This window comes from Gopherus evgoodei, chromosome 11 (genome assembly GCF_007399415.2).
Source record: "Gopherus evgoodei ecotype Sinaloan lineage chromosome 11, rGopEvg1_v1.p, whole genome shotgun sequence".
Lineage (NCBI taxonomy): Eukaryota > Metazoa > Chordata > Testudines > Testudinidae > Gopherus > Gopherus evgoodei.
In genome coordinates this window covers 5160868-5174272 of record NC_044332.1, presented here as the reverse complement: position 1 = coordinate 5174272, position 13405 = coordinate 5160868, and the positions used below count along the sequence as shown (strand labels likewise).

Here is a 13405-nt window from a genome sequence, read left to right as displayed (position 1 = left end):
CAACTCCACCTTGTCAAACTGAATGAATTAAACGGCAACAGTTACTGTTAAGATGGTTGCCTGTTTGGTTTCTTTTTCCATAAGTTTGATATAAGCACTTACATCCACGAAACCTGTTGTAAGAACATTTGTTATTTATGGTGATAGTGGGTTTCAGGTCTGACAATTGCCTGAAGCACTCCAGTGCTCCTTTCCTAGTGAAGAGAACTAATGAAATCAGTTTGACTGACTATGTGTAGCTCCGGTTCTCTTTTCAAAACCTATTTCAAAGATATTTCCACTGAACCTTGCTGAAATGTTGAAACAGTTGTCTGCAGAGGCCTAAATACTTTATATGGGAAAATGTATGTCAGATGATACAACAGCGATACTACTTGGTTCAGTGGAAGGGTCAGATTAAACAAACTGGTTTATTATTCAGCACTGGACATTTAGTTGGTATATAGTGCCATAAAGTATCACACAGAAAAAACTCACCAGCAACAGTCAAACACAGGCTAAAAAGGAAAATTAGCTAGGATGAGGAAAGAAACCACTGCAGATAAGGCAGCAGAAGACTAAGAGTGACCCATAATTGTTGGACGCTGAAGAGAGGGGAGAGAGAGAAGCTGAGAGTTGCAGGAGAGTAGATAGACATGAGGTCAGAGAAATAAGGGGAAGTCCTTTAAAAGCTGTGAAAATTCAAAAAGGCAGTTTTGAGTCAGATACAAAGGTGAATACAGAAAAGCAGTGAAGATGCCAAAGGATGGGTATCATATGGTCCCACCGCTTGGAGCAAGACTGTAGAATGTAATGCCACTAGACTGGATAATCTTGAAGTTTAAAGGCTGGAAATTCACGAAGACCATACAAAAAGAACTGCATGAGTCAGGCACAAACAAAGATTTCATGGTCTAGATGAGAACAAATTCTAGCGAATGCGGTAAATTCAGGCATTTTTCTGGGAATGGTTATATGCATTTATTTGAATTCTGAACTCACAGTAAAGCCAACAAAATCCTGACCAAAAGGCGGCAGCTTTCACACTAACACAGGAAAATTCCTTGAAGACCTAAATTATTGAATCCCCTCTTAACTATAGTCTCCAGTTGGTTAGCATGTCAAAAAGATATTTAGGAATATGTTCAATGATAAGTAGGCTAAGAGTTAACCACAGGTGGGAAATAAACAATAAATCATGGAAGCCTGAGCTCTGGCACCTGGGGCTAACAACCTGAGCCCCTCTGTCCGGGATTGAAGTTGCAGAGGTCACAAAAAATCATGGATTCCATGATCTCCGTAACCTTAGTGATAAAGAATTAAAAAACCCATTGTGTGTCCTTTACTGGAAAGGTTCTTTTTGGCCTGCACTGCACTGTATTTTATCAGAAGACAGGAAAAAAAAAAAAGAAAAAAAAAAGGAGGAACTGAAACCATGTATGATCTGTACAGAAAATCATAAGAAATTGTTTTTTAATGTTAAACAAGTGGCTAGTCACTGCCATCCAGTGAAACAAAAAAGCAACAGATTTCTCTTCCCCTGTTTCAGTCCACCCATCCCCTTTCTAGCAGCTGTCTTCAGACTGATCTCTACTGTGGTTTCCTCAGAAAAGGAGCACCCTGCCAAAGCGCAGGCCAATCATCAGTGTATGGTATTGATCTTCATGTGGATCCTTTTCAAAACATCTATTATTGTTTTCTTTATTTAATAAGCACCACACAATGCACCACCTCATGTTCCTCCAAGGCACCAGCCAGCTGAGGGCAGCAGGCTACAGCAGGTTGCAGGGATCAGCTCTCACATGTTTCCTTCACATTTAAGCAAGGGGAAAAATAGAATCGTGTTTATACTTTTATCTTCTTTGTGATATACTAAAGCCTGAAGAGTTTTTTGTTTCCACCTTGTAAAATGTTTTAAAGGTATTTTTCCCTCATCCGCCCCTCCTCCTTTAGAAATAACAGTAATATCAAGCCTTCGCTCTCTCATTTTAACTGATGGAGACACTGCTGAAATGGAATGTGGGCTCTGACCACAACTGAAGGAGCTGGGCTGTTTGAATTTTTAACAGACTTTCTCTACTTGTCACAGAAAACAGAAAGCCAAGTTTTAAACGGACTGTATTGTATACTAATTTATCTCCATATAAACGGTTCCATTTCAGTTTGTAATTACAGCAGTGCCCCAAAACTCGGAGTTTTGGGCACCACTGTGACAGGCACCGTGCGAACGTATGTCATAGAGAATTCTTGCCATGAAAAATTTACAATCTAAATAAACAAGACACACAGAGTAGGAAGGAATGAGGTGTGGGGCAGCAAAGCTGTCCCACTAGTTCTCCGTAGAGTCTTCCAGTAAGAGCAGCATAGAAAAGATCTGATATTTGTAATTTAAAAAGCAGGCAAACTACTAAAATAAAAAACTGATTTTGACTTTGTCTGCATTTTAAAACCAGAGCTGTTTTTCCCTAGTCACTAGTCATTTTTATTTTACTTCTCTGTTTTCATGTGTCTAGTCATAGATTCAAAACAGACAGATAACCCAATGCCTGTTCCTAGAATGAACATCCCAAATATGCAAGTATTCCATATAGTGCTGGTTGAAGAGAGAATATTTTGCGAAAGTATTTCACAAGAAATGAAGAAAATTCAATGGTGGTATTCATTTGGAGTTTTTTGACAAAAAAAAATTTCACAACTTTTTTGGGGGTGGGGAAAGAAACAACATAAAATACTTTCTGCCTTTCTCCTGCTTTTGCCAGTGAGAAAAAAGCAAGTTAAAGAGTGTTTTCACAATAAAATAACTTTTTTTAAAAGTTTCCAAATTATTTGTTTAACCAAACAACAAGAAGTTTAGTCCAAGTAAAATTTTTCCAAGAACAGTTTCACTTGTTGAAATAGCTTTTTCGGTGGGGGTGGGGGTGGGAAGGGGAGGACAGGATTTTCCACCAGCTCTAATGCTATATTTTTCCTGACTGAAGTCAGATTCACAAATTACAAGTTCAAATTGGTTGAGACCCACTATTTCAGAGGCGATAATGCACACTTCCAAAAATATGGATAAGTCTTTAACAGATGTGAATGTTTAACCAATGCAGTTACTTCATGTTACTCACTAACGAAGATCCATTGATCTTGGCATAGACAAATATTTAAAGCGCATATTATTTTGTTACGTTTTCTTAAAATGAGAAGAGCTACGCTGGCAAAGTACCAAATTCCAATAATCTTTCCAATATGTGTTGAATGTCCCAAATTTCTAGAGGAAGAGGGTGTCATAGCTTTCCCTCTCAGATCTGAACCTTAGAGTTCAGAAAATGAGATACTAGCACCTGAATCCTCTAAGCTTAATTAACAGCTTAGATTTGATAGCACTGCCACCACCCAAAAATATAGTGTTTTGGGGCACTCTGACCTCCCCAACCTTCCCTGGGGACCCCAAGAACCCAGATCCCTTGGGTTCTTAAAACAAGGAGAAATAAACCATTCCCTCACCTTTCCCCCTCCCAGAATTTCCCTTCCTGGGCTATCCTGAGAGATACTGCTCCAACCTCTTAATTCACCATACAGAGAAGCATCTCCCTTCCCTTCCACAAAGAGGCAAACAGATTCAAGGAAAACAGAGAGAGATTCTATCTCTCCCCCCTCCCGTCTCCCCCACCCGTCCTGGTGAGTTATCCCAATCCCCTGGAACAAAACAAGGGAAACAAGAAAAAAAAATCAATCAGGTTCTCTAAAAAGAAATCTTTTAATAAAAGAAAGGAAAAAGTAAAGAATTATCTCTGTAACTTCAAGATGTAAATATTACAGGGTCCTATAGCTTACAGACACCAGAAAGAGACTTTCCCCCCAGTACCAATACAAATCAAAATATTCCCAGCAACTACACATATAAAAGTTAACCAGCCAGATCCACAATTGCAAATAGAGTAAAACAATCAAAAAGCCTAAACCGCCTGTTTTTACTTACTCTTTGAAAAGAAACTTAGAGAGCCTGTAGTAATGTCTGGTCTCTCTCAGACCCTCCGAGAGAAGAACACACAACGGACAAAGAACACACACAAAAGCTTCCCTCCACCCAAATTTAAAAGTATCTTGTCTTCTGATTGGTCTTCTGGTCAGGTGTCCAGTTCCCTGTTTGTAACTCTTTACAGGTACAAGAGACATTAATCCTTAACAATCTGTTTATGACAGAGGGTCATTCAGTATAGTGCCTGAAAGCCTTTTAGTACTTAGGTTTTAGATGGTGAAGAACCAACAGTCTCCCCTAAAATGGCTCTACAGATTGATAAAAATTACTGGATTCTGGTACCTCCCCTTCACAGGTCATCTTTCAATCTTGGGACAGCATAGATATTGCCACCCTTCCTTCACTGCCTCAAAACAGCTTTTCCATAAATGTGACTGGTGTCAGTTTTAGTGTCACCAGAAATCTTTACATTGAAATAAAATTTGGCATTTGTCATTCTAGGAAATGCATCAGGAATTTTTTAAACCTTCATTGTGGGGCAAAAATATCATATTGGCAAGAGTGACCAAACGGCTCAAGTGTCACGTCAAAAGGTATTTCCAACAAAGCCCCGGCCTTCCCATTTTGGGTAAAAGCAGAGTCAAGGATATATACTTCAGTTATACAGTAATATGAGCATCTGTGATTAAGTGCAAATGATAAACATAAGAATCTATGAAACCAGAAAGCCAGGCTAGCTCTTACGTATTTATTTACACACAAATCTAGAGAGAGGAGAAAAAAAAAGAAAAAAAGAAAGAGCACACAGCTGCCGTCCCAAAAACAGACCTCCCATCTGCCACCCACGATTTGCATGTCACCTTCTCCAGGCTCATTTGTACTTCATTAACTGCCATTGACTTAACAAGATTTATGCAAATGACACCATAGGAGCTCGCTAACTCCCACTGCAATCAAGTGATTATGTATGTACAATTCTCCACAGCAATGAAAAATTAATACATGACAAGCCCACTCACCGCTGAGCCGAGCTTCTTGCTTTTATTTTTCTTGTTGTGATTTTTTTTATTTGAATATGTCCTACTAATGGAGATCTAGCAAGACCACAAAAATAAACAAAATGAACCTTCCCAAAACACTCCAACTAGAGAAGCTTAGTAGGGAGCAGATGAATCATAAATAAATAAATAAAATGGATTGACTGATAAGAGTTTTTAGAAAATTCACACTCTCTGCAGGAAACAAAACTTAATTCTCATAAATGTTTTTCAACAGAGAGTAGATGGAGTTATTTTTCCTATTTCATCTTGCATTAACCATTTATCTTAACCCTATAACAACAGTAAAGCCAGTAAAAGCTATAGTAAAGTTTCTTAAGTCTTCCCATTTTAAGCTCCTATTTCTTAGTTGTTCATAATCTTCCAGAAATTTCAACTTTTTGGCTGAATTTTTTTCAGGCTTTTATAGAAATAATTTCCCTGAACTCTGCTTGACTGGCATACAGCTTGAAATACAATATTACAAGATGCTACACATGTATATCTAAGGTTGCAGGAAGAATCTATTCTTGTATCTGAGAAATTAGTATGTGTTCATGCAATTAAAGCATGTATCATCATGCACACACACTGAGGGGAAGAGTGAAATTCATGTGCATCTTTTTTTAATTCTTGATTTTTGAGGTATTAACTGTGCAATCTTATTCTTTTAGCATAATTTTGTTTCTTTCTTTGTTTTTAATGGAAAATCATGGAACACAGAGCTATTCGGGCCAGCTAACAGGGCTAATACTACTCTCCAGTGAAGCTTAAAGCTAGCTTCCCATCTTAAACCTGATTTTCAGCTCCCTGAAATTCCTGAAAAGAAACTGACCTTCCTGAAATTTCACATGCTATATTTCATACTAGAGTAAATTTGGTAAAAATCAGCAGAGAAGTTTTCAAATTATAGTGTTTTGAAAAATTACATGAAGTTCACTACTGGTTAATTTTTGGGGTGGGAAGGTTATTCACAAAAGCTTCAAAATGGCTCTAGCTAAACATTCCAAAATGGCTGTTTTATTTTGTTGACACTGTTGTGAATTATTATTATTTTTTTTTACTATCACTGGAGAAATAATGAAGATACATTATAAAAGTATCAAAACAATTTGTGATACCCCACTGAGGATAAGCAAAAAAGGGCTTACCTAAGCTCCGAGTTATAAAAAGTAGCCATAGGAACATCCAGCCCATCAGGTTAGAAAGCAAGGAAGAATTGGAAAAATTATGATAAACTGCTTTAAAAAATTTTAGTAGATGAAGGGCTGGTTGTTTTCTCCCTGGCTGAAGCCAGCTGTGGCAAGCTGGAGTTTTTTTGGCGAAGGCTGAAGCAAGCCCTGATTCTCAATCTCTGCACATTAGACTGGAGTGGAAATATGTTATAATAATAATAATAAATGGAGATATCCTATCTCCTAGAACTGGAAGGGACCTTGAAAGGTCATCAGGTCCAGCCCCCTGCCTTCACTAGCAGGACTAAATACTGATTTTGCCCAAGATCCCTAAGTGGCCTCCCCAAGGATTGAACTCACAACTCTGGCTTTAGCAGGCCAATGCTCAAATCACTAGGCTATTCCTAGTGTAGACCTGGCCTTAGAAAAGAAAAAAGGTTGAGAGTGGGTTTCCCTGCAGTCTAACATCCAAAACGAGATTACATTTTCTAGACAAAAAAAATCTAGACCTTAAAAAGGTTAGAACATCTGAACATGAACAGATCCTGTCTGTTCCTCCCTGACATGAAATTCTTCACTCACTGATCCACACACCTGATTAACACTGTCCACCCAACCTTAATGTTGCCCTCTAAAACTAGAGAAGATAAAACCCTATTTCTTACTCATGGAATCCATTTCTAATCTCCTAGAAAATGTATATTTCTCCCCCCACCCCAGATTTTAGGGAGCAACACCAAGGCTGGGTGACTATGTAATTCAGACATAATAAGTGATGAAGGACCATCTAGGAGAAATGGGGGAACCAGATGGATCCATTATCCCATCCCTTCAACATCTGAACTTTTTTTACATAGCGTAGAATGCAATCTTTTTCCGGAGGTTGGAGAGACGGGGGAGTCAGAATCCATTGTAACATAATTTCAACCATAATTCTATAGCAAAGTTTTTTTTATTTGCAAGTACGTACTACTGCACAAACACCAGCATGAAATTCTCCTCCTTCTCGCCAATGATGATGAGACTAGACTCCTGGAGGAAAGGCTATTTTCTACTTTGCTCCTAAAGCACTGGCTTGCTAGCACATCTGCATATTATTACAGTGATGACTGCCATATAAGAACCTACACAGTAGCACTGACAACAGATCTGAAAATAAGCATAACGGCTACAGGCTTTCAAAGAAGGCCCAATGGCATAATGGAAGACTGCGTGCGCACACGTAAAGCTGGCAAAGCCATTACTCACAAGAGCAGTTTAAGGAATGGTCCTGCAGTCACAGGACCTTTAACATAGCTGGAGTCACTGATGGACAATAACCTCTAGTATGAGGCACTATTGCAAGGTCACAATTGGGCTAATAGGAGGACAAATATAGGAAAATATGGGGATGAAATAAGTTGGTTTTGTTTTGTTTTTAACAATACAAGATGATATTCTTGCAACAGAGAGGTTATGAATATTGCCATCTGTACTGCATTCCTGAAGTAAAATGGATTTATCTTTCTATCTCCCTACTCTTTCCTTTTCATTTAAATAAACTAATGCTATATTGGGTTTTTTTTTAAACCATTGCATGTAAACGTAAACACAAAGTATTACTCAAGTTCTTACATCTAAGAGCCCTCTTTGTTGTCTCTACCTGTCTCTTTCACAATCATGAAACTGGAAAATAAACATAAGAGGGAAACTTCTCAGGTAAGATTTTCGAACACGGTTTCTGAGCTACCTCCAAGTGCTTGCAATCTGTAAAGGCTCAGGCAATACAGCCATGTTGGCCATTTACCTAGATGCAGCTGTAAACAAGGATTCATTGCTGATGAAAAACGACACACTGAACAATTAGGCAAGTGAGACAGACATCCCATATTCAGGCATCTTTTCCGTATTCAGTGTATGGGAGGCGGGATGAATATGTGGGAGTAGTTACCTGAATAACTTTAAAAAGACTTAAAGAGGACTTAATAGCAAGATCATTCACCACCTTCAAGATTTCAAGCACTGAATAATATTTTCCCGACTTATGACTGACACAAGCTTTGAAAATGAAGCATATGGAGCAAATTAGCTTTAAATAAATTGTGTTACATTTTTAATAAACTGTAAAAGCAGCAAAGAATCCTGTGGCACCTTACAGACTAACAGACATTCTGGAGCATGAGCTTTTGTGGGTGAATACCCACTTTGTCAGATGCATCTGACGAAGTGGGTATTCACCCACGAAACCTCATGCTCCAAAACATCTGTTAGTCTATAAGGTGCCACAGGATTCTTTGCTGCTTTTACAGATCCAGACTAACACGGCTACCCCTCTTATACATTTTTAATAAACTGACAGCCTCAAACTACTCTCTCTTTATTTTAATGGTTGTTGAAAAATTCTCAGTTTGTATGTCTAGTGTTTCCAATACTTAATGTTTCCAATATGAAAAACTAAGTAGCAGACTCAAAGATTATTTACATCTGATGAAGGAAAATAACTGAAGAAAGAAAGTTATCAGGCAACCTCTATGGAAAATGAAAAAAAAAAGGAAGATTAAAATCTGCCAGTCAATTGCCAATCTATTCAAAACCAGAGAAGGAACAGAGGGTTCAGATTCTTTAGATAAAACGGAAGAATTATAGTAAAGACCGACCCAAGGACTTAGTATTCAACTAATGCTCTGAACAAGGTGAGGTTCAGTGGTGCCAAAGCTCCTCCCAGCACTCACTAGTCTGTAAATGTCAATCTCCACTGGGTAGCATAGGTAAGTGAGCTGCTTTCATACATATGTTGATGAAGTGCCCTTGTTTGGCTAAAGTACCACTTTTTTCCTAAAGCTCCCTAATGTATATAACTCAGGCTCTGTCTACACTACAAGTACTACAGTGGCACAGTTGCAGCATCGTAGCTACACCACTGTACAACAGACACTTACTACAGCGACGGAAGGGTTTTTTCCGGCATTGTAGTAAATCCACCCCCTCCCCTTCTTCCAACGACATAGCTACATCTATAGTCGAGGTTAGGCTGACCTGTGTAACACAGCGCACGACATTTTTCACAGCCCTGAGCAATACAGCTCGGGCAATTTACGCTTTAGGTGTAGACCAGGCCATAGCAACCCCTGATGGGTCTAGTGATCTTAAGTGCAGATTACTATCTAAAAAATGGAAAAAAGCCACATGCCAAATCCTCTGCAAATTCAATCCCCTACTGAGAGTTTGCAGAGCTGAATTGATGGTGAGTGCTGTGATAGAGCAATGCAATCTTACTTCGCCTTACTCCCCCAATCCTAGGGTGAACAAGGAAAAAGTCTTTTGACTAATGACCCACTAGATAATTGGTTGCTTACACTTAAATATATGATGAATAGGGTTAATAAATGAAAATCCATTCCCCAAAGACTGGGGAAGGAGGGAGGGAGGGGAGGAGTGACATCCCTCTCAATGCCCAGTTGGATAATTATCAGCCACAGGAGTCTTCAAACCAAGAGGTAAAAGTTCTGTGAAAAAGAAGTCCAGTTTATTGTATGCAGTGGATATTTTATTACATCCCTGCAAGAGATGTTTTTGCTCTGTATATGCATTACCCTAAGATATCCTCTGAAGAGTCCATTTTAGCTCAGATTCTTCTGACCCTCTCAGTGTAACTGAGTTCTAGCAAGAATGGCACCTGCAATTTTGAAAAAATGTGCATCAATAATATTCCTCAGTTTTCCCCATTTCTGTTCTTGCATTAAGAGTAGCAGCCCCATTTCACTACATAGTGCTGAAATGTAAAAAACTCTCTATCTACTCAAAAATATTACTGAGCCTACCATGGCTAATACCATAAGTGCTAGAACTGTTGTTTTTTTTGGGGGGGGGGAAGAGGGGGTGGTAGAAAAAGTTCTCTGTCTCATCCCATTCCTCCTCCAGTTCTGGAATTTCCTCCACTACTTGCAGTGCCAAATGTAAAAGAGTTTGTGTGCTGGAATCACACAATAGCAACGTGCTTGATTACATTTGTCTACTAAAAATCTACAGTGATAATAGCACAAAATTTCACTACTTGAGGTGCCACAAAAAATTTTTCAACTGCTTTTTAGAAAAGAAAATGCCACATAAAAGTAGAGCTCAAAAGCAAAACGGGAGAATGTAGGCTTGTCAGTAAGATGATGCAGGGAGGAGAGGAGTCCATGCCCAAGCAAGGAGGGAGAAAACTGACCTGTAGAAAGCGACAAAAGAAGAACTGGTGGCAGCTGTGAAGGAAGGAAAGAATCTCTTCTTGTCTTTCACTTGGCACCTTTTCTACTAATATAATAGCAGTTCACACTTGAAAACAACTTGCAACTAGTGCTAACAAAACTGTTTGTAAACTATCCCACACAAATGCTTAAAATGCTCAGCTCTCGCAGTTGCATGCTTTCAGATTAAATTATATTGAACAAGTCAATTATTCCACTCTGCACTACAGATTCTAATATTATCTCTCCCTTATGAAGCAGTGCACATGGTAACAATTTAGCATCCAGTTTCTGGGCTAATGAAAGTGCATCTAGGCTAGTAAAAAGAGGCCAAAACAAATCCTTGAATTTAAGTCCTGTTGTGTAATGAGGAAGTTTAATTAAAGCCACAGATTACAGCTGTAAATGTTCTCTTATATAATAAGGTCTAAATGAAACTGAACCTAATCAAAGTTACAATTCCTTCATTAGCAAATTACAAACAAGAGCACACAGCTGACACACCGGCTATGATTATCACAACTAATTGCCTCGTTGTTACAAACCAGTCTGAAACAGTGTTCAGATGTCCGTCTGCAACAGCAAATTAGGGCCACATCAGGCTATTTCTGCTATCACAAGGGGCTCTTGTACAGCAATCTGATTTACCCCTGTCGACTGGCAGCAAACGGCCCAATCAAAGCATTCTCTACAAAGGCAGGCTTTGAAGCCAGCTCAGCCTAGAAACATGCTCCATATGCAGGACGGCAGACTGCACTTCATTAGGCCTGTTGTCACATTTTCCCTCTTCTTATTCTAATGATCCTATTTTAATACACACAGGAACCTCTCCTAATTGATGTCAAGTGAGTGACTTCCACATTCATCACCAGAGCACATCAAACAAATCTTGACACACAGGCCCAGCATCGTAGTGTTTAAGACCCGAGGTGTGTCTCTAACTATAGGAAAGCAAAAAAGCAGCATACCTGTTTAATTGGGATTGCACGGCCACTTCCAATGCTATCTGTTCTGCTCTCCAGGACTTTCTTCTCTTTGTCTGGATCACTCCCTTTCCGAGACTGCAGAGCAAAATGAAAGTTCACACTCTGTTAAACATTTCGGTTGACACAGAGGGGATGCCCTGTTGAAGCCATTGTTTTGAATGTATATTTTGAAATGAAAGAAAGATCTTAAAATGGTGTGACAGTCACATAATCTTGTTCATTTTCCCAATACTTTCCTCCTCCACCCACATTTGAAAATTTGTTAAGTTTTGAAGAGCTCATATTTCAATTACTGGAAACCAAGAGGTCAGATAGGAAAATAATGCCTGCCAAAAGAACACATTTCAGAAACCGCCTCTAATAGTTTCAAAGAAAAAAGAGGGTTCTAGCTTCCTGCTAGGAAATCCTACTATATAAATGTATATATTTAAGTAATGTCTGATTGGTTCATAATGCTATTAACTACTCAGATGTGTGATTTTATGATGCACTCTTGATTATATCAAGTTTCATTTTTTCCCCTATTTCTTTTGAATGGTTAGAAAATAGTAACTTCAAAGTCAACCTAGTGGCCAATGCTGGAAAAATTCAATCTGTTTTGGCAAAGCATAAGAGCACTGAGAAGCAAAATCTGGAATGGGGGGTGGGCGAAGGAAGAGAGAGGAGTTTAAAAAGAGTCTGTAAATTGCTTTATTATGATGTTCTGCAAATGAAATATGAGCTCCACCTATTCATGAATTGTTTCAGGGGCTGGGGATTTGCAGTGTAATTTTGTCTGGCCATTAAGTATACACACTGAAATTTAAGACATACTCTAGATCCTTGTTCTTTACAGTGTGAGATGCACAAGCACAAAGATTTTCTGACAGATTTATTTTATTATGAGAGAAGGATCTGAGAGTCATCCTCCTTAATAACCACGCTGACAAGTGACAACTTCACTCCGTTACTTTCCAATGGGAACATTACTCACAGAAAATTGAAAATGGGGAAACATTTTCATGTGGATTTCAAATTGCCAATGATATATGAAATAAATACACTTGTAGCGTCCAGTGCCAGAATAGAGAGCTAATGAAAACCAGAGTGATACAAGATGCTACTTTGGATTTTTAATACAGTTAAAAAGATATGTCACAACAGAGTGAAAATAGAGGCGCAGATTAGAATCACAATCATTTTCCATATTAGGTTAGCCAGCGGGTGAAGGGATACAAGGAAGGAAGATCACCCAACGCACTTGCCTTGAGGGGAAGACAGAAAGCAGAGAAAGATTCCAAGTAACAGCATTCTACTATGCACATTAACCTAGCAGGGGACCTGTGCTTTTCCTGACTCTGTGCGAGCAGGAACCTATCACTAGTTACTATGGTTCAACGTTGTGAAAGACATGCCAGGGAATTAAAGAATAACTGAGAGAAAGCAAAACAAGTGGGACTGATGAGATCCAATTTCCAGGATAACTAACCATTGTTTCTCTTCCCTAAAACAGATTTCAGGAAGGTGAGGAAGGTAACCAGTCCATCCTTTAAAAGGGACATTAACAACTTGATATATTTTAGATCTATCTAATTTAAAAAAGAAAAACAGTTTCTAATGGAGCATGCTTTAAGTACTATGTCCTGATTAAAAAAAATATATATATATATATGCAAATGCAATGGTTTTTCTGCTCCCCTATTCATCTTTATAAGGGTCTTTTCAGTAAGGAAGTAATTAATTGAATGTAAAGGGAAGCAGTGGAAGTGTCTGTACACTAGGTGCTGTCAAATGCACAAAGTACATAATAGATTTTTTTTGCTAGTCTATTAGCTAGTTATAATAAACGTCGCTATTATTTTAAACAATGGTAAACAAAACATTTTCCGACAAATGCAGATTTCAATTTGGAAATGGTTCTTTAACTCATCAAATTGTGCCAATGTGCTACCGAGATCCCTAAACAATGATGCAACTTACATGCTTCAGTATACAGAAACAGAAGTTGACAAAGCAGTGGCAGCATTCCTAATGAATTCTCTCTGCTTAATAGTTCACACACTTTCCTTAGTAG

At 38.5% G+C, this 13405-nt stretch overlaps 1 protein-coding gene across 1 annotated transcript in view; it reads right to left on the bottom strand.

The window, feature by feature from the left end:
* The window catches only part of AGAP1 (ArfGAP with GTPase domain, ankyrin repeat and PH domain 1), a 653532-nt gene that overhangs the window by 272440 nt on the left and 367687 nt on the right, over positions 1-13405 (bottom strand). The window contains 1 exon segment of the mRNA XM_030579564.1: positions 11335-11427. Within this exon segment, the coding sequence (XP_030435424.1) occupies positions 11335-11427 (93 nt within the window).